Source organism: Mus musculus, chromosome 10 (genome assembly GCF_000001635.26).
Source record: "Mus musculus strain C57BL/6J chromosome 10, GRCm38.p6 C57BL/6J".
Lineage (NCBI taxonomy): Eukaryota > Metazoa > Chordata > Mammalia > Rodentia > Muridae > Mus > Mus musculus.
The window spans coordinates 20,224,918-20,246,591 of record NC_000076.6 but is presented as its reverse complement, the minus strand read 5'-3'; the positions used below and the strand labels follow the sequence as shown (position 1 = coordinate 20,246,591).

Here is a 21,674-nt window from a genome sequence, read left to right as displayed (position 1 = left end):
GGGGATAGAAGAGCTGGCAGTTAGGTTTAGCTGTTTGAAGGTTCGGCAGCTTAAGCCAGAATAGAGTGGACTACCTAATGTCTTGCCCTAATATAGTAGTGTTATAATCTGTTTCCTAACATCTGCACTTTAAGATGGGAACAGTAACAATTTTGGGTCGTTTCTGCAACCATCAGTTCCCAGTTCAGAAGTCCTTGTGTATAACAGATACTCAGATGAATACTTTCCTACTGGGTGGGATACCTCCACCAACACTAATGCAGTCAGTCTTCACTTAAGCTGAAATTCAACATGTGCTTTTATGTACAGTTACGCGCATAACATACATGTTATGTATCTTCATGACCTCAGTCTCGTGATCCTCTTGCTTCAGTCTCCTGATGGCAAGAACTATAGATGGGCACCGTTACGCCCCACTTAACTTGTCCGTATGTATGTGTGTGTGCGTGCAAGAGGGGGCGGGGGGGGGGGGAGAGAAGGTGCCAGAACCTTATGCATGCTTGCAAGCACTTGTCCCATGTCTATAAGTCAGCCTCATATGGAGCCATATTTTAAAAATAGAAATCAGAAAGTGAGAACACAGTATTTTTTCTCACCTCCACCCCCCAAGCAGAGTGAACCTATTACAGAAAAGTGGGAAAGAACTCTCAAGAATAGGAAGGAGTCCAAGAGAGAGAAACTCTTTTCTTTGAGGCTTGCTCTTCATTGGCTAGCCTTGAACTTTGACAATCCTACCTCATCTGTTATCTGAGTGTTGGGCTTACAAGCATGCTCCACCCCACCTAGCAGGGACTCTCATGGCTTACTATGTTGTATAATCTTACTATTTTGAGTATAACTGCTCCCCCTCCATCTCTAAAACCTTAGATAACACTTATTTAAGGGTCAAGTGCAAATGAAGTGCATATGTGTAAATATTTACCTACATGGAAATATCTGCATATGGCAATACCCTATGGAAGCCCGCTGGGTGATATTAGCACTTCGGAATGGCTGAATAAAGCAGTGATGTGCATTGTTTCCACGAGAAAGACGAGAACCCAATGCTCCAGCAGCAACACTATCAACAGCCAGCCGGCTTCTACCCCCCCAGCCCCCCCCCAACACCTGCATCTGTCTGCACCTGGCAGGGTGGAACAGGGGAGCCCCTCCCCACACCTTGTCCTCCTCCAGCCTCTGCCTCCGCTTCTCCTCCACCGCAGCCCTCCTCCGCTCCTCCTTCAGCCGTTGGTCCTCCAGCTTCTTCTTCCTCGCCTCCAGATGTCTCTCATAGTGCTGCCGGGCTCGTTCTTCTCTCTCTAGCCAGACGGTTTCTCGTGCAGCTTTGGGGAAAAACAGGGAGATCCAACACATGGCAGCTTAGAACTTGAATGGCTGGTGCTGGTGAGTGAACCCAGCTCTGTGAGCACGTACAATCTGGCACAGCCTTTGCTTTTCTCACTATGCCAAGGAGGTTGCCCTGGATTCTGCTCTTTAGGAACGTGTATAGCTAGCTCTCTGGGGGCACAGCCTGCATGCCCTTAAGCTCCGGAATCAACAGTTCCATAATCTCTTTTTAAAAAGTGACATGGCCCAGCGTGTAAAAGCACTCGCCAACGCAAGCATGAGGACCCGAGTTCCTTCCCCAGCATCCAACTTGGGAGGCAGAGGCAGCAACAGGCAGAACCCTACACCAACTGGCCAGCTAGCTTAATTGGCAAGATCATAATGAGAGCCGTGTCTCAAAAGCACGGTAGATGGCTTCTAAGAAGTGACACCTCACACACACCTCTGGCTTCCACGTGCATCTGTGTATGTGCATGCACACCCGCAAGTACAACATGCACCTCCAAACATACCCACATACACATACAAATACACATAAAGAACCAAGAACAATTGCTCAATGATGGAAGACCTTTCTCTCCTTTATATGTTCCTTTCCCATCTCAGGAAGTAAACTTGTCCTCACAGCTACTTTAACATATGAGGTTTCCTCCGACCATGATAACTAAAAATCCATGTATTATTAACACTGTATGTGAGAATGTCCAAAATTTGGACCAAAAAAACTTTAGATTTTTGAGACAGAATCTTATGTAGCCCTTGAACTTGTTATGTATTTTAGGATAACTGTTGAATTCCTAGTCCTGCCTGTACCACCATTGTAGGTGTGTGCTACTACACTAGGGTCAATGTCATTTGCAATTCTGCAGCATTAGCTATTTCTCAAAGTTAGTATCTGAGGACATAAACCTTCTCAAAGAGCTGAACTGGCTTGCTGTTGGTGAAAGGACAAGGTCAGTTCAAGGTGAGGCTGCCTTGAGCCATCCAGGGCAGAGAGGAGGAGAGCTGGGGTGGCAGGCTTCCCCACAGCTCTGCTGCAGGGCCATACCTAGCCTCCACCACATCCACTTGGACTTCAGTCATCTGATCAAACTCGAGGAAGCTAGTTTCCAAAGCTCCTACCTACGGCCCCAGAGAGACTCCCAGGCTCATGTTAAAAACTGGAAAAAAAAAAAAAGGAAGAGCACCTACTATTGTGTTCTATAAAGCATGCTCTGAATGACTAAAGCCATAGTCAGAGGCCATCTTGAAACTTAACAGGAGCACAGAATTCTGACAGCTAGATAAACTCGTGTACATAAAGTTGGATTTTCTACATAGGTACCTTATTGGCAAGCTTTTAATGACACACAGAAACATACATTAGAGTGGTCTATTCCTCCCCCGCCCTTTTTTTTTTTTCTTCTTCTTCTTCAAGACAGGGCTTCTCTGTGTAAGTTTACCTATCCAGAACTTGTTTTGTAGACCAAGCTGGCATCAAACTCAGAAATCTGACTATCTTTGCTTCCCAGTTGCTGAGATTAAAGGTGTGCACCACTATATCTGGCCCTATAGTGGCAGCTCTTAGGGAGAGGCTCAGTGGGAATAGCATCTGGGAGGCCCTAGGCTTGATCCCAGCATTTCAATGCAGCAATGGAATGCAGTAAACATTTGTGACTAATTGTTTCTTTGGATGAAGACTCCTCTGCCTGCTAAGTTCCTGCTTGCTCTCCTCGCCCTGTTCGCAACAGAGCTACTCCAGTTAGCCCGCCCTCTTTGCTCTGCGTTCCCTCTCTACTCTTGCTCAGTCTCCAGCGAATCCACTTTTGAAGGCAGTGACCTCACGTCTGGCAAGCATATCACCATAACCTTTGGAAGTCTGCGGGTTATAAGGGCAAAAGCATCCAGTTAGAAAGAATCAAATCCATGGGCTCCAATCCTCATGTTCTGGTTTCTAACAACAAAAGGACACTTGTTTTTTATTTTTTGTGGTGTTGAGGACAAGTAATTTCCATTTCTAATAAACCTGCAGGTAGATCTAAGCTAAGTGGTCCACTGGTATGTGAAGAGACCTGCTACACTGGTCTCCTGCAGTTAACCTGACAGCTAACACTTTAGCATTTCCTAAGCTCTGTTTTCTATGTAGCAAAGGTTGTTCCCCGTCTCCCAGAGTAAGTTTCAACCACTTGAACACATCCAAACATCTTAATAATTAATTACTTCCTAGTTCACTGTGAAAAGCATCTTAAGAATTACTTCCTGGTTCACTGTGAACTACTGACTGGTCCACCCAATCTTGGGTAAGCTACCTGGAATGAGTTCTATCAGAGCAAGTTGTGGGGAAACATAGGGGCTTTTACGCAATTACAAGGACTAAACCATAATTATACTTCAAGTAGTACACAGTTCTTTGGACTTAGGAAAATTTGTCCACAACTTCCACCTTTGTCACCAACATCGTAACTAAAAAATTAAAGGCTGGACGTAGATGTACATTGTCATCTAAGTGATTAATTTTACAACAAATAATCCCTTGAAGACCTTTTCTTTGAGAACATTTGGGGGTCCTGGGGTGACCTGCAGCCTTGCACGCTCACAGTAGGTCAGCATGGCCCCCAGGAGCTACAGCCCTGCTTCTACTCCTGCCTCTAACAGGTCATGGAGATTCTATTGCACGCCCCCCCCCCCCAAAGTACAACAATTGTCTGTAAACGGTCACAGCGAGACTAGGCAAACAATGTTGGAAACCAAACACTACTTCCTGGTCATTGCAGCACCTGCTGGAGCCCTTGGATGAGCTGCTCAGCATGGTTCCTGCAGCCTTTTAAACTATTTTAAGAATTGAGAGTTTACTTATGAACGTTAGTAAAATAAAGTATTAACCTATAGTTTTGAGGCTGAACATTTTTTTCAGTAAGAATTCTGAACATAAAACAAACTGAAAAAAAAAAAAACCAGAAGTTGCTATAGACTGAATTGTGTCCCCTAATTCCAAACTCCCATGTTAAAGCTCTAATCCCCATGACTGTATTGGGAGGCAAGTCCTGTCGAAGGTAATTAAGACGGAAGTGGCTGGGCACAGTGGTGCATGCCTACAACCTCAGCATTGAGGCGAAGGTAGGGAAGTCCACTGTTCCAGGGCACTGGGCTACGCAGAAGACCTTGTTTTCAAGAAGCCAATCTATAAACATAAGAGAAATATCAAATGGGTCCCTAGGGAGGCCCATCTGATAGAATCTGTGGGTTTGTTTTTAAGAAGACACACGGCGTGTGCTCTCTTTCCCCCTCTGGCACTGTGTGTGTGTGATGTTATGTAACAGTGCACATATGGAGATCAAAAACCAACTTTGTGAAGCCGGTTCTTTCCTTCCATCTTTACTTGGCTACGTGGAATTAGGCACAGGTCTCCTGGCTTGCAGCAAGTGTGGTTATCTGCTGAGCCATTTTTTGTTTTCTCTGGATGCCGGTGCTCTGAGGAGAGCGCCCTAAGCAGGCATGAGACGCTGGTCTGAGGCTTCCCTGACTCCAAACTGTGAGAAAATGTAATTCTGACGCTGAAGCCACCCAGCCCATGGAATTCTGTGAGGGCAGTGCCCAGGAGGGCAGTGAGTGTCCAGAAAGCTGGTTCCATCTTTAAGTACTCAACAGTCATTTAATTTCATCAAGATGCACCTATGTAAGAGAAGAGCGTGTCCAGACAAACCACGAAACACTGGGAATGCTAACCTTCATCCGTTAAAGTTAATTCATGCCTAGGTCTTCGGTTCTTAAAAAGGAAATGGACGACACTCCCTAAGCTTCAGTAATAAGAACATGAGCAAGACTGACTTCAGTCTCATCTGTAACCGGGATGTTTTCATGGCACAGTAACGGTAGCAAGATTTTGGTGTTATACAACATGGAAATGTGCTATCAGGCTGGAGTCTATCTAGAAACCCACAGTGCCTGTTTGTTAAAGAGAATTTAGAATGAAAAATCGGTACTGGGGTAGACACACAAGGTGCGCAGGAACTTGAGCCTACCCATATCCTGCCACTGAATAGCTATGGACCAGAAGACAAGTAATGCTGTGTGAGGCTCTCTTCTTGAAATCACTACAGTACCGACTTCCGGTCAGGACTGTTGATGAGCTCATGTAACATTTACAACACTTGGTCCAGTGCCATGCTCTTCTGTGGGGGCGGCAATCGGAATAATGGGCTGTGTGTCAATCCTGGTAACTCCTGTTCTACTGCCACAGACAGCAGTCAGCCAACAGAAGATGCAGGTAGGATAGATATCTAAGAGTGAGCTTGCTCACAGGCTGGGGTGGACACCCCACCTACACCCGTCATGGTCCTTCTGAGCAAGCTTATGTATGTACAGGTGGAGAACGGGATTCCCTGCTGGAATAGAATGGAGAACACATGGATGCCATCAACTGCTTGAAGGAGATGTGGCTTAATTTAGCTCATGATTCTAAGAAGTGGGAAGCGAGAGGGAAGACGTAAGATACTCTAGGGATGGAGAGTGAAGTTACTTTACAGGACTTAGAGCACTCATGTAGAAAATACTTCTCTCATTTAATGTGGTTGGAGTGAGAATTTGAGTATGAGCCCCTACATTCAGATCCTAAGCAACACAAACACACACACACACACACACACACACACACACACACACACACACACAGGGCAGGGAGGGAGGGAGGGAGGGAGGGAGGAAGGGAGGGAGAAACCTAGGCAACAACTGTAAATGTTGCAGTAGTTAAGGACTTTTGAAGTGAAAATAAAACTGCTAAGAGTACAGAAAGCACACGGACCTTCCAGAGTGTTTACTACTATGAAATGAACAGCATTTCTTTGCATCAAACCAAGCCCCCACACTTCCAGACCACATACACTACCCCCTTCGTATAAAAGAAAAAAAAAGGAGATGGGAGGTTTTCAAAATCTACAGGAATCTGGGCATGCCAATGCTGTCTGTAATCCCAGTCCCCGGGAGGCTGAACAAGTGTATCAGGAGTTCGAGACCAGTCTGCTCTACATACTGAGCTCTCATTTTATCCCCTACCATCTTCCCCACCCTTTCTCCCAAACGGCAGCAATAAAATCAGTATCGATCCTATCGTAAGACTGAGGTTGCTTGTTTTGATTACCAGACGTAATCAGACGTCCGCTGTTTGAAAGGCTCAGAGTAGAGCTCAGTCTCCACGGACACGTTTGCCCAGCACTGAGGCCCTGGAGCTGAGCTCCACCATAGAAAGGAAGAAGCAACCAGAGCCATGAGAATAATGAATAGACCCCATGACATGTTTTGAAATGAAAATAAAAAAAGTAGCAAGCAGAACTATTACCATTATACAAAGCAGGCTTGGAGCTGAACTGAGGAACAAGATCCAGAGAGGTCTGATGTTCCCAAGAACGTACATACGGAGCAGAGCTAGAGCAGGGACAGGGCTGGTGTTCCCAGGATCATACGGAGCAAGAGAACTAGAGCAGGCTTTTAACTTGGCTGACTGCAGCACTGGGCTTTGCCCGCATTCTCCCACCCTGAAGCAGAGCCTGCTCAGGGTCGTCTTTCCTCACATCAGACTACTGGGAGCAGTGAGTAAGGTCTGGAAGCACAGGCCCCTCCTCTGTGGGCCCTTCAGATGCTTGACACTGCTTGGCACTGTCACTCCTGAGCACTGAGCTGTGCCTTCCCTAACCCTCTGCTGTCAGCTTTCTCTCTCCTGCTCCATTGGCATCTGAGTCTGTCTAGTCCTTTACATCTTCACACCTACTCTATTTGTTTATCCCAAGCAGCTTTATCAACACACACCTAGACCACCCCAGTCCCTTTACTGCTGCTGCCTCTGTCCACAACACCGCCTTCTGCCTGCTGGTCAAGCTGCTTCTGTCAAAGCTTTTCCTGAGAAGCAGGCGAGTTCCCCAGCTCCATTCAGAGGGCTACCACTGCTGGGGCCCGAGGGTTACTCTGCTCTGGCCTGTGTTTACTAGATTTGTTAAAATAAGCCATGGGGTCCATTCATAGCATGGGAGTGGGTGGAAAATGAAGGGAGGAAGGGAATTATGAGAGAAGGAGGGAGAGAAAAATGGAGGGAGAGAAGGGCGGGATGGCAGGAGGGAGGGGAGGATGGAAGGAAGGAAGGAGGAGGGAGAAGAGGAAGAGATGGAGGGAATGAGAGCTAAGGAGTAAATGATTGTCAATCAAGACTTTCATTTCATTGTCTTGATGAATGTAATTTGAGGCTTTCCCACGTTACATTTTATTTTATTCTTTGAGATGAAATCATACTCTGCAGCTTAAGCAGGCCTGGAAGTCACTATGTAGCCCAAGCTGGTTTTGAACTCTGGGTAAACCTTCTACTCTCAGTGTCCCAAGAGCTGGGATAACACTGTCTTCCCTTTAACTGTAATTAGAGTATGTAGAACTGTTTGACCTGCCCTCGCAGGACACCCACACTGTCTCTGGTCTGAGAGGCCTTCCCACTTTGCCTGTTTCCCTGTGCTTGAAGGCCAATGGAACTGAGGTGCTGGGACAGAAACTCACACATACAGAAACCCCGTAGCACCCCCTTAGGTGTGGGGAGGAGGTCTTGAAATAAGAAAGCAAGAACTTAGAAGAGATAAAGTTCCCATAATTCTAATCAGATATAGCTGCTGCTCAATCAATGGAGTCCAGCTTGACCAGTGGAGTCTTGTCACAGCTGCCTCACTGAGACCTCCCTAGGAGCACGCCCCAGAATCATCAGGCCTGGAGTTCCAGGCACTCAGTCACCTGACAGGCCGTGCTCCTGGATTGCTACCTTCACCTGGAAAGAGGCCCAGCTCATACTTCATGCTGACCCGAGTCATGTACAGGCCTGAGAGACAGGGAGCAAGGTAACTTGCTCTCCAACTCAGGACATGTGAGTGCTGGAGCTGGAGTTTAGACTCGGGATTGTCCGACTCTGGAAGCACAAAGAGCCATTCTGTTAAGATGTCTGAGCTGGAACTCCTCCTGGTGACTGATGTTCCTCCTCCACGTGGGGAGAGATAGGGAAGGTCCCCATTACTCAGTGTCACCCTTAGACTTTATCATGCCCACAGGATTCTTACTGTTCAGGGTTAGGATCTTTATTTTCTCACTTAAGGGCAAAGTAAACTTAGCAGTAAAAAGATAAAGAGTTTGCCACAGTATCCATCTGATCTTCATTCAGACCCTGCTTACCGAAACCATCCATAAATAAGCATTCAGGTCTTCCAAATGGCTGACTCACGACACAACTGCCCAGGCCCGTGTTCACAGGAGGCAACTGCATCCAGAGCTGCCTCTTCCTGACCCGAGGGTCTAGGAACTTCAGTAGAGCGATGCACCAAGTGCCTGAGTTGGGAGTGCAGGGCTACGACTGGCCACAGAGGTGCTAAGCTTGCACACTTGCAGTCTGGCTGAGAAACTAACTACTCAGAGGATTGCTTTCTGGACTCTGGCACATTTCTCTCCTCCTTTCCCTTTCTGCCCTCTGTCTCTCCTTTTTAGGTGACTAAAGTTTCCAAACCTTTGCTCAAAAGAAAGCTGTTCAACAAATGATGTTAAGTGAAATGAAAAGGGACCTCACACACAGCATTAGCTTGGGCCACACCATTACTGGTTGTCTGTTAATGAATACTAATTTGAGATGAACATCCTATACCAGGTTGAAATGAGGATTTTGCTCTCGATTATATGGTAACACATTAGACTTAGGATGGAGAAAAAGGCAAAGTAAAGCTATGGCTGGAAGGGCAGAGTCTTATATAATTACCTCAGCTAAGTGAAATTTGTTCCAAGGCCAAAGTCATTTTTATATTATTGTGTTACTTTGAAAACACATTCTGATAAATCTCTAGAACAGTTTTAAACTTAGCTATGAAAGCCAACATAAGCTAAATATTTAGAAGGTCAACAAGATCTGTATCAATATTTTATACACACACAAATGCACTGTAATAATCTTTCATCACTAATTTTTTTTTTGAGACAGGGTTTCTCTGTATAGCCCTGGCTGTCCTGGAACTCACTGTAGACCAGGCTGGCCTCGAACTCAGAAATCCGCCTGCCTCTGCCTCCCAAGTGCTGGGATTAAAGGCTTGCGCCACCACTGCCTAGCTAAAAAATTTAAATTACATTTTTACTTTGCTTTCTCTGTTCATGTATGTGTAAGCATGTGTGGGACATGTTTGCCACGACCACACACAGTCAGGTGTCAGGTGTCAGGTGCCTTTACACACTAAGCTGTCTACATCCCTCTCCCACGGTGTTATAGAACCCAGAAAAGCCTAGACACCCCTTACTGGGAATAGAAATACAGTCACAAAGAATTTGGTCTCAGAGGGTTGGGGGTGCAGCTCAGTGCTAGACTGTTTACCTACATCATGAATGACACTGTAGAAACCATCATCAACAACAACAATAACAATAATACAAATGTGTGTACAACACAAGATTTGGTATTTGAAAAAGATTAAATAAATAGGTGTTTATCAAAAGTATGCAAAAACATTTGAAAAAGTAAACCCAACACTTTTAAATTATTTTCTGTATTCTTAGATTGATATTATTTCCAAAAAAAGAGAAAATTTGAATCTCCTGAAATGTGGAGGACTATTTTTTTATTGTTGTTAAATATCCCTTAAATATTCCTTAAATATTCTCTTAAATTTTGTCAAAATATTGCTGGAGTATTAACACACATGGAGGCCAATAAGATTCAAGGTACAGCTGTTGTACAGATTATCTGTCTTGTTCTCTGAGCCTCTGGTTAAGCTTTAAGAACTCAGCACCTATGTGACAGCACTACAGTCAAACAGGCACTGCGTGATAATCAGAACAACGCTGGCTGGGCACTGCATGATGATAATCAGAACAACGCTGGCTGGGCACTGCATGATGATAATCAGAACAACGCTGGCTGGGCAGTGCGTGATAATCAGAACGACACTGGCCTGCAGTACCTGGTGTGCTTACTTACATTAAAATGCATACATTGGCTTAACATTCAACAAACAATTAGTTGTTGGATTCACCATGCACACTGCTATTCTAGGTTTTCCGGTGGGCTTTAGAAATCGAACAAAAAAAAAAAAGTACAACCCCTTTTCTTTTGTGGAATGTGTATCATAGTGGAGCCTGATGTAATGGTGGATGAATTGGGTTTATACCTGTTTACATGTTGGCAGTACTAGAGAGAAAGGAGGAGTTCTAAATTGAAGGAGTTGCAAATCTGAGTAAGGTGGTCAGGAAATACCCCACTAAAGAGACAATACTTCAGTAAAATTTGAAGGGAGATATGAGCTCTGTGGGTTTTTCAGACTGTGTATTCCATGTGAAGCCAACAGCAACTAGTAAGGCTCTGACTCAAGGACATGACTGTTGAGTTTAAGGGACAGGAGGCAAACCACAGGATTCTGGTTTCTACTGGGTGAGACAGAAAGCCACCAAGAGGTCTGACGCAGAGGTGTGACATGGTAGCCATATCTAACTGGGTGGTGTTGACCGCCTTGTCGAGCACAGTGTAATGTGGCTCTGAGAGGATGTGAGGGCCTGCCAACAAGCAGGAGACCCTGCAGGCTGGAAGCACAGGAGGAGGACATCTAGGCAGGGCACTTACTGACACTGCTACCAAGCCCAGTCAGCTTTGGAGACAGATGACAATGTATCTATACAGAAGCTGAGTTGACAACCGAGTGTGGGGTCTCTCACTTGTGATCCTGGCACTCGGAGGGCTGTGGGTTCGAGGCCAGCCTAAGATACAGAGAAAAGACCTATGCCAAAAACCCTAAATCGAGAAACAAGTTTTGTCTCAGACAATAGGGAGTCACCTGCTGCCTTAGGAGTACCAGAAGTAAGAACTGTCAAGAGACCCCAAAGGAGCAGAGCGCGTCAGAACAAATGATCAGACGAAGAAAAGAAGACTCTCCTGGGTGAAAAAACAAAACAAAGCAAAACAAACAAAACAACGACAAAACCTCTGAAATTAAACTTTGAAAGTCAGACAACAAGACATGCAGCAGTCGGGAGTGAGCCTCAGGAGCAGCCTCAACTGACTTGGGTGGAGGAGACAGAGGAGACCACCGCTGATAAAGCTTGAAGACTGAAACAGAAGCTTTCAGAGAGCATATGCCTTTGTCCAACCAATCCACAGAACAGTCTCATACAGGAAGAACTAGGATGGATTTCTATGAAAAACTGAAGGATAATAGAGGACGAACATCCACACGATACAAAAATCTGACCACTAAAGCTCAGCTCAGACACTTAACATAGAAAATAATAGACCCTGCCTATCTGCTCACCAGCACAAGCCACCACGCCACCAGGCGAAATGTCAGTCTCAGCCTACATCAACAAAAGATAATCCCAATCGCTGGCCATTACTTTTTTCAAGTTTTCTAATAAATGAAACATTTCCACATGTGTTGCATGGCAAAGTTTGAAAGCGCAGCAGCAGCTGACACAACCAACCATTTCTTGTTCTTATCTTGTGCATATTTCAAAGGTTTCCTATTTATTTTGAATACTTCAGTGCTGGCCACCTTTCTAACCAACATTATGACTAGGGAGCAGCCCACAACAGGAGGAGGGCAAGGCCAGATGGCCACAGCCAGCCAGTGTGCTTTCCAGGAACTTCCTGTCGGCAGGAAGCCTGGCAGAAGCAGGGGTCACTGGGTCTAGGAGGAAACACCAGGCTCAGAAAAGAGCAGAGCTTAAGTATTTCCCATCCAGTTAGTGTGGGAATGTGTTTAAAACAGCTCAGCAGCATCGAGTCTGCACTCCCAGCACCAAGGAGACAGATGATCCCAAGCTCGAGGCCAGCCTGGGTATAAAGACCCTACGTCAGTAAAAGCAAAATCAACAATGGCTCAAGAGATGGCTCGGTGGATAAAGTGATTTCGCAAGACCTCAAGACCTAAATTTGATTCTTAAAATCTACATAATGGTAGAAACAGTGAATCAACTCCATAAACTTGTTCTCTGACCTCCAAACACATACTGTGGCATGGGGAGGGACTCACATATATAAATCACAGACACATATTCATACATACATACATATATACATACATGCACACACATATGTACTCAACACATATACACACACAAAGAAAAAAATTAAGTAAAAAAATGAACAAAAATAAAGAATACAGCAACAAACAAAATGACATCTTGCTAACGAAATGAAGTCATGATGCTACTGTAGCAAGGAAGAAAAACAGGCCTGTGCTAAAACTGTCACCAGGCCTCTAGTGCCACATACTTGGGTTCTTGATCAGGAACAATAAAAGAAACAGGGTAGAGAGGCTGGACAAGGATGAACTGGCTCTTCTAGACTGTGCAACTTCAGCAAGGCATGGGCCATACTTCCTGCAAAGACCTCGGGCCCCAGCCTGTCTTAGTTACAAAACATCTACTGACATCCAACAACCATTTTTTGCTTTACTTTTATTTTTGACAACTTCATATAGAGAACATTTAAGCTACTCTCACCCTCACTCTCTTCTAGTTCTCGCTTCACTGTTGTTGGATTGAAACCATAAGATCGCTCAATATACAAGGTCAGTTCTGAAGAAAACAAACAAAGGACAGCGGATAAGGACAGCGTGGCACTGGTGTCCCTAGCCAAGATTCTAGAACAGGAAAACCACTTGCCACTTCCTGGTAAGCCGGTCCTGTGACTCAGCTTAACACGGGAGCCGCTGGCCTTTCCCAAGGGCACATGACAGCAGGTGTCACAGTGTTAAGTGTCTCTGTGCTACATGCAGAAAAAGTAGCCTTTCAATAAGGCGGTCCCTGAATGACCAGACACATGGTGGCCGGGCGCACAGGGCTTGGACTACCTAGCTGTTTTTCTCGTTCCTCTCGGCGTTCTCTGGCTAGCCGCTGCCGGTCATCAACCCGTAGCACAGGTGGGGGATCTGAAATGAGACAGAATGCAGGAGGAGAGTTAAATTACATTGGTATATATCTTTTGTTTAAAATATTTGATCAATAAGGTGCTGAAGCAATGGTTAAGACAATTATTCTTGCAGAGGACCCACAATTGGCTCCCAGCCAGTCATCAGGTGGTTCACAACCACCTACACTCAAGCTGTAGGGACCCTACGCATATACAACATTTTAACAATTTGACTGAAATATTAATATTCTTATGAAATTGGTATGTGTCTCACTCAGTAGTATGCTTTGTTATGACTTTTCTGAGAGCTCCCAAGTGTTTTTCTTCTATTATAAGAGCATTAGAGAACAGGCAGAGTACAGCTCAGAGGTGATGCTTGGCTAGTACATGTGAGCCCTTGGTTTTTGTTCCCTGTATCATCAAGAAAAAACAAAGAATAAAAATAACAAGTCGAGTAAAGGCGTAGTTCTTCCGAAGTCTTAGACATTTCCATCAGATGATGTTTGTGTCTCGAAGACATCAATTTCTATTCCTCTTACTTGTCGTACTGAGCTGCTCACGCTGAGCCTGTGACCCTCGTATGGGGTCATGGAGCTGAAGGTGTGAGTTATGGAAAATTGGGCAATAGGGCAAGGTTTCTGGGGTCACCACAACTAAAAACTCAAAATCAAACATGTAAATGAACCATGGAGTTCTATGTACTGCATGTCAGTGATGAACCATGGAGTTCTTGGCCCTGCATGCCCTGCTGTGCATCATCTGCTCCCACTGCAGCCTTGGTTTGGAACACACCACTTAACTTAAACTAAGCTTGCCACCATGTCATGCTAACCAACAGTGAGGAATATTGCCCGAAATGTCTCAGCTCAGACTTGGGACTTCTGTATGTTACAAATTGCTCAGTCCTTTCCTGCTGCTCCTTATCAGCACAGAAGGAACAAGTTAATATGTCTTTGGAGTGGATTGTTGCTATGTGTGTGTGTACGTTGTGTGCACGCGTATGCATGCACATGCATGTACACTCATTCGTGTGTGTGAGAATGAGTGAATGTAAGTACACACTTGCCAGGGCACATGAATTGATGCAATGCCTCTCTACGTTATTCTCTTGATCTAGAGACTCTCATTGAACTACCCTCCAAACATTTTAAAATCACTTAAATCAAAACAACATTTGATAGAAGAGACTTTTCACTTCAGCTGGGATGTAGCTAGTGGGACACTGCTTGCCCAGCACAAAGCAAGGCCTTGCTTGGCTTTGACCTCCAGCACAATAACAACAAATAACAGAAGCAAAGGAGCTGTTACTTTCATAGGGTAGTCCGTGAATGTGAGGAGTAAAGGTGCGCTAGAGTAAGCTCCATGGGGACGGGGACGGGGACAGGGACGGGCACAGGGACTTGAGTTTGCTTACATGGTACCCTCTCCAGTCCCAGGCACAGAAAAACCTCCAGTAAGCACTGTTGTGGGAAGGTGGTGGACAGAGGTAGCTGAGGAGAGCTCTCAGCCTGCTCATTAAAATGTGGCTGAGATTGCTCAAACAACATTATCCACTGCTGTCTTCCTCCTAAAGGGGAAGCCAGATGTATCTACTCTGATACATATGCTTTCCACACGACAAAAAGACAAAACTAAGAAAAATGGGGAAGGCTCTGTGACATGAGACCTGGGCACTTCTGTCTTCTTCCCCACTGTCCAGCTTCAGTAATGGATGAAGCAGGTTTCCAAGAGCCTGGGAGTCACCAGCAGCATTGTGCTTCATGCTCAGCTCGCCCACGAGCCCCATGCTGGTTGCTGGGAAGAAGGTGGCACTGCCTGTCCAGATGTCTGTACTATGTTTACAGACAGTGTCTTTGTCAATCACAAGCAGGGATTACACAAAACTACTTGTAGGTAGGTTATGATCATCGCAGGAAACTGAACAAAGGCTTACTTACTGCTGTGTGGGTACCTCAAAGATCTGAGTGGGTTTTCAGAAGTCACAAGAGATATACAATAATGCTGGGCATGCAAAGCTCAAAAACTGTTATAACCTGGCTTCAAACACAGCGCCTTTCATTTCGTTTGATGTAAGTAAATGGGCGCACAAACATCTTGTCTCAGTGATTATCAAATGACTCCATAAGGTTTGTGTTTTCATTTCTATTTAGGGGAGGAAGCTGGGGCTGGAGAGATGGCCCAGTATTTAAGAACAGTAACTGCCCTTGCAGAGGACCCGAGTCCAGTTCCCAGCAATCACATGCTGGCTCACAACCATGTATAGTCGGTTATGAAGCCCTCTTCTGTCATGTAGGCATATATGCAATTAGAGTACTCATATACATAAATATACAAATCTGAGAGAGGGGGTGGGGGAGGGAGGGGCATTGGGAGATTTTGCTTTTGCTTTGGTGGCAGGGACAGAGCCAAGCACTCCTAAACTCTACTTTTAGATTCTAGTCATCAGCATGGGGCTGCAGCTTTTAAATGACCTCCCACTTCTGAATGTAACTGTCGATATCGTACCTGGTTTGTTTCCTGAGTGGTTGCTAGTTTGTCCTGAAACTGTAGAAGTGGGGCGGCTGGGGGCAGTTCTCTTCTCTTGTACTTTATAGCCATCAGACGCTACAGAGAGACAGAAAGAGACAATTCATTAGTTCCTTAAAATGTATCCCCAAGCACTCAGAGGTTCAACGTTTACTGTGACCAGGTAGGAAGCTACAGTCAAAACTACAAAGTAGTAGTAGTTATGACTTCCAAGTTCGAGGAGGGCGCTGTTCAGCAGAGTGACTGGTCCTGCATTAGTGACTTGCTTCAGGGCCTAGTAGAGGGCTCTCCTCTTTCTGTCAGAGTTCACAGAAAACTAAGTCTTTTTGTTGTTCTGTATAGTAGGTACTGGGCTACCCTGGTGCTTACTATGTAGCTCAGGCTGCCTGTAAACTCAGAAAATTCTCCTGCCTGCGCTCCTGAGAACTGAGATTTTAGAAAACAGCCCTTGAGCCCAGCTCTTAGAAGGTTCAAACATTAGGAATTTTAAGGATTCCACAAATGGAACCAGTTGATCACCAAGAGGGAACTGGGATAAAAGAAGCAAGGGGGAAGGCTCTGGCCAGGCAGCAGGCTTCATAGTTCAGCACTGGGCGCTGGGCACTGGGCACTGCTCACGCCTGCTGGGCAGGCGGGCTAGTTAGCCACGCCCTCAGTGCAGCAGAGAATACCAGATGCAGGAAATTATCTGTTTATCCAGATAAACAAGTCCAGGCGTACAAAGTCATCACTGGCTTCTCTTTTTACTCCCTGCATCTAACTCATTAGTCTCTCTGTTCTGCCTTAAAAAGCACCAAGAGCACCACCTCTGGCCATCTCTCCTCCAAGTGCCTTTGACCTCCAGGTCTCCTTCACTCTGTTCACACATCCATGATCTCATGACAACACTTCAGACCAACCCCCTGCTCAAAACTCTGTAGCAACAGCTCCCATCACGCCCAGAGTAAAATCCAAGGTCTCTACCGTATTCTAGACAGGAGAGTGAGTTTAGGTCTTCATGGGGTTCCACTTCCCATTCATCTTTGTTCCAGGAGAACCAACTTCCTCCAGAGTCCATCCCAGACACTGAGCACGTACCCAAAGGCTCTTGTTACAGATGGCAGCTGGGGTCTCTGCTCAATTGTGACATCAGAGTCCTCCTGGGCTACTTATAAATGGTACTGTCCACCCTAACCCATCTTGCTTAACCGATAGTCCTTACCCTCGGGAATCTTAAGATCACTTCCTTTTCTTAGGTAGCAGGACAGGATATTATTATTCTTAATATTAATATTTAGAGAAGAGGGTTCCATTTGGTCACGGGGTGTGATGACAATCATGCCATGAAGACTATTTTTTTTTTGTTTTTTTGTTTTTTTTCGAGACAGGATTTCTCTGTGTAGCCCTGGCTGTCCTGGAACTCACTTTGTAGACCAGGCTGGCCTCAAACTCAGAAATCCTCCTGCCTCTGCCTCCCGAGTGCTGGGATTAAAGGCGTGCACCACCATGCCTGTCTATGAAGACTAACTTTAAAACAGCTTTCTAAGATGTATTTCCTCCCTCCCTCCGTCCCTATTTTCCTTCTTGATCTCCAAGACAAGGTCTTAGTATCTAGTTTTGGCTGGCCTGTGCTCACAGTACAAGCCAGGCTGACTTCTTACTCATAGCATAGCCCCTGCCTTAGTCTCCCAAGTTCTGACACCATAGGTGTGCACCACGACACTGGGGCAAGCAGTATGTACAAGGGGACTGCAGAGACCCAACGTTCGCCCTCAAATACTTATATTTTGTGACTATATTTCAACCACACCAGGAATTTGCTAGCGAGGATCACGCAACCTCTTTGCTTTAAGTAACAGGCTGATGTCTGGCTGGCGCTTTGTATACTGGGTTGTTTCTACCGACTTTCCTGGAAGAGTTTGTAAAGATTCAGGAACTCTGAATCATGAGTCAAAACAAGTATCTCTTAAAGAAAAATGAATCAGTAGAGAGGGCCGACGAGACGGCTCAGTGGTAGAGCACTTGCCTGGAGTATGGTAAGCTGGCACCTACACTCAGCACGGGTGGTGAGGAGGACTCAGTACACTGGGCAGGGCAGTAAATGAGAAGTTAAACAGGAGATGGCCTCGATTGTTGGCTTCTAACAGTACTTGGTACTTAAGGAAACTTTCCTCAAGTTGTCACTTTGCAGCTGGGAAAGGGTCATGTTGTATAGTGCATCCCACGGTGAACAATGTAGAGGTGGCTAAGTCAGGATGAGCGTAGGTGAACCAGGACAGGCCCTGGCACACTGGCCAGGGACAGCAGCAGATGTCAGGACATCTCCAGAACACTGTTCCACGTGCTTACTTCAAAATCATGTGGTCAGTGTTGCCGTGTAGCAGATGAAGCCCAGACCCAGGAGGGCTGACCTACAGTCTCATAACTAGAGGCAGCCCCTCAAAACACGCAAACTGGAGTGTCATTGGAACCTTTGTTGTCACTGTCACAGAGAGGCTCTTTCGTTAGGTTGCAAGTTAATCTCTCAAAAATGGCTCACAATATGTAAACACATGTGCCAAGGGCTTGGGAAGGCATGCATGGGCTTTTTATTTATTTATTTTTATTTAATTAATTTAATTTTTAATTTTACTGTTATCTCCAGCACATACCAAGTTAAGCTGTTTATGAAAGCCTATAAACTCTCTACTTTTATGTTACTGTCCTGAAGTTTTATTATGAGTGGAAATGGGCAGATTCCTAGGGCGGAAAACCCTCACTTTCTCTCATCTGCTGAGAGACAGCTAGTACCTCTCAGATGCAGGCAGTACTGTGAGGATGAACAGGGACAATGGCTGTGAACAGTCTACACAGGCTTGTCACACAGAAGCAGTTTGTTCAGGGCCCTTTCTGTCAGGCTAAGCCCTTCTGCAGTGTTCCGGGACTCCCATGTCAGAGGGGTTCAGAACCAGCAGGCCTGTGCCTGCTGTGTGAATCCTCTGCAGAAAAACTGAGGCCAAGTCTCAAGTTCCCGGCGGTAAAGAAAGCAAAGAAAGCAAAGAGAGGCCCAGAGCTGTGAGGAGTCCAAAATCCCGAGCGGAAGCCTCGCCGGGAGGAAGCCACTCAGTCACTGGCTTTCCCTCCCTCAGAGCTGTGCGGAGAGAAGACCTAGACAGACCAGCTTGGTAGCAGTGTTCCTGGTGAGCAAGCAACACATGCAGCAGAAGAGGAAAGCTTAAACTGCAATTAGAATCATTTGAAAAATAAATTATAATTTTTCATTTTAATAGCACAGGGAATTTCACCAAATAAGAACAACATGGGATGAAGAGTTAGCCCAGGAATAGTGTGCCTCACCTGCCATGCGTGAGGCCCTGGGTTTGGTTTCAGTGCCCTCCCACCAAAACAAACAAACAAACAAACAAACAAACAAACCAAAGCCAACAACCCTCGCCAAGCAACAAAAACAATAAAAACAGAAATTTATCTTCAGCTGGGCAGTGGTGGCGCTCAGCACTTGGAAGGCAGAGGCAGGCGGATTTCTGAGTTTGAGGCCAGCCTGGGCTACACAGAGAAACCCTGTCTGGAAAACCAAAAACATAACCAAAAAGAAAGGAAAAGAAATTTAATTTCAGCTTTTCAAAATTAAAAAAATTTAAACTCTTAGGAAATTTATAGCTAGGGCTACGTATACCATCTTTAAGTTTGTCAGTAGAAAAGAAACCATTTTAAATGAGTCAAGTGATGTTCCAATACTGTTTGCTTGAACCTTTTCCTTGTGTTCAAATAAGCCACACACCATGATGCTAAGTTTTTGCTAACCCTAAGAAACCCTGAGTGATCTTCCTGCTCCCTTAAAAGCTTCATTCCATTAGCGTCTAAATGAGCATCCTGGAATAAGGCCAAAGGGAAGCACACAGGCAAGATGCCTTGTGGACAGCCTTGGGACAGGCTCTCGGAGGCACTCAGAGCCAAAGTACGAATGCAGCCAGCACAAAGGCTGCCCTCTGCTAAAAACTGCACATCGCCAGACAAGCTGTGAATGAGCCTTTCACAGTCCACACAGCTGTAACTTCCCATGTCCTTGCAATGGTCTCTCTTCAGAGGTGCTGGGGTCCCCAGTGCTTTGACATTTGAGTATATGAGGGAGTGCTGTGTGATAGAACTGATCTCACTGAGCTGCTCATTTGTCAGAATTCGTATTCTACAGCACATTAACAAATGACCTGGAGAATGAACCTACGTTTCTTGTGCTTGTTAGCCAAGGTGAATTGAGACCCTTGAATGAAACTGGCTAGCTTTGAACTCACAATCCTCCTATATTAGTCTCCTTACTCCTGGGATTATAGCAGTAGAGCATTATGTATGGGCTCAGGGCTGGCTGGCAGCAAAAGCTTAGAACCCAGTTCCTTTCTGTATAGGCATCCCTGCCTGTCCATCATTTAGTTGGTGTCTGTGGGCATACAGCTTTGGTGCAATAACTGAGAACACATGACATCACTTTTTATCATAGGTGGAAATGAGCAGTTTCATGTTTGTCTGACAGTTTCAGTGTATGTGTTGAAAAAGTGAATGTAACCGACCAGACACCGCTATCCTCATTTACATGTAATGTTCCTCGTAGTTATTCATTCAACTATACAGTACCCTTGCAGGATTAACATTTTAGTCATAAATACTAACCCTCTAATTTTAGTTATGAAATTCGCATTATATGAAAAGGCAATTTCATAACACCTACTGCCTTGACCACTGCGAACGCTTCCTTCGTTTAACTTCTGAACCACAGTCATTCCGAGTTTGTGTAGCAACAATCAAAGGTTACAGGAGTGAGAACCAGATAAATACACATTTAGGAGTAGAAGATAAATCACACTTTACTCCTCCCAGCCCCTGTTTCTTCCTCCTTCAGCTTGTTCAGACAGTCCCTACTAAACCAGGTCACACAGGCTAGCTGTCAAGAGACAGCACCGTACACAGGTTGAGGGGCTGCCCTTGGAGCTGGCAGGGAAAACGAAGCCTAGGCTAACGTGGTGACAGGGTCCGGGGGAGCAAGCAACAGATGCAATACTGTGTGAATAGAACTTCTATTCTGCAGTAATTGCCAGCTCTGAGGCCTACTGCCTCTGTCTGCTAACCTGGCCTAGTCCTGGAAGCTTCTAGCCTCTGTACAATCTAATCTAGCCTAGACTGTTTTCAGCCTCTGAGACTTGCTGCTGAAAAACTCTCCCCTTCCTAGGTTCCTTCTGGGCTTACCAGACAACTCAGCTGGCTTCTCACTTGGCCTCTGAATTGTTCTGCTTGGGCTCAAACTAACTTTGGCAATGATTCTAATATTTCTTCTGGCTCCTTCTCATCCTCTGGCTTTTTCTGTCTTCTCCTGAGTCTAGCTAGTTCTCTTTTCAACTTGAGTAAAACGCTCTCAGTAAACTGCCACCCCTCTCTTTCCTTTTCTCTCTCTGTGCTCTCTTAAATAGCTTCCCTTTTCTCTTTCTTGGGGATACCCTATTCTGTCAAATCTTTCTTGGATTTGTCACTTTGTCATCCAGTTAGATGTCACTTTCAAAAACCGGTGCTTCCTTCTACAAACTAATTTTACCTTCATTGTTTGGGATGAAAGGTGTGTACTAAGGGCTCGTCTGAATTCCAGCCAGAGGATTGAAGGTGCTAAGGCTGAGCTACATCACAACTAGACACAGGTTCTTTTCAGTAAATAACAATCCTGGGTTTCAGATTTGGGCTGTTTTGGGGGATTTCAGGACATCTGCACATACATAGTTACATATCTGCGAGTTATGGTCCACATTTCAACATGAAATTATACATGTACATCTAGCCTGAAAGCAATTGAACATAGTTTTTCATGTACACCCATTTTGACTGAATCGTATCACCTGCAGCCAGATGTAGAATTTTCTAATTGTGGCATTAGCCAATGTTAAAACTCAGTATTTTATCAGACAAGACTCAAAACCAAACAGCCAAG

At 45.3% G+C, this 21,674-nt stretch overlaps 1 protein-coding gene across 11 annotated transcripts in view; it reads right to left on the bottom strand.

The window, feature by feature from the left end:
• Map7 (microtubule-associated protein 7) overlaps positions 1-21,674 on the bottom strand; it is a 132,671-nt gene that overhangs the window by 34,999 nt on the left and 75,998 nt on the right. For 9 of the 11 annotated variants that reach the window (NM_001198635.1, NM_008635.2, XM_006512582.3 and 6 more), the window contains exons 2-4: positions 15,710-15,808; positions 13,146-13,223; positions 1,159-1,322 (exon numbers count right to left, since the gene is read on the bottom strand). In NM_001198635.1, the coding sequence (NP_001185564.1) occupies positions 1,159-1,322; positions 13,146-13,223; positions 15,710-15,808 (341 nt within the window). Of the gene's footprint in view, positions 1-1,158; positions 1,323-13,145; positions 13,224-15,709; positions 15,809-16,693; positions 16,838-21,674 lie in introns of those variants that run through there. The other 2 variants (XM_006512583.3, XM_006512579.3) reach the window with 2 other exon arrangements.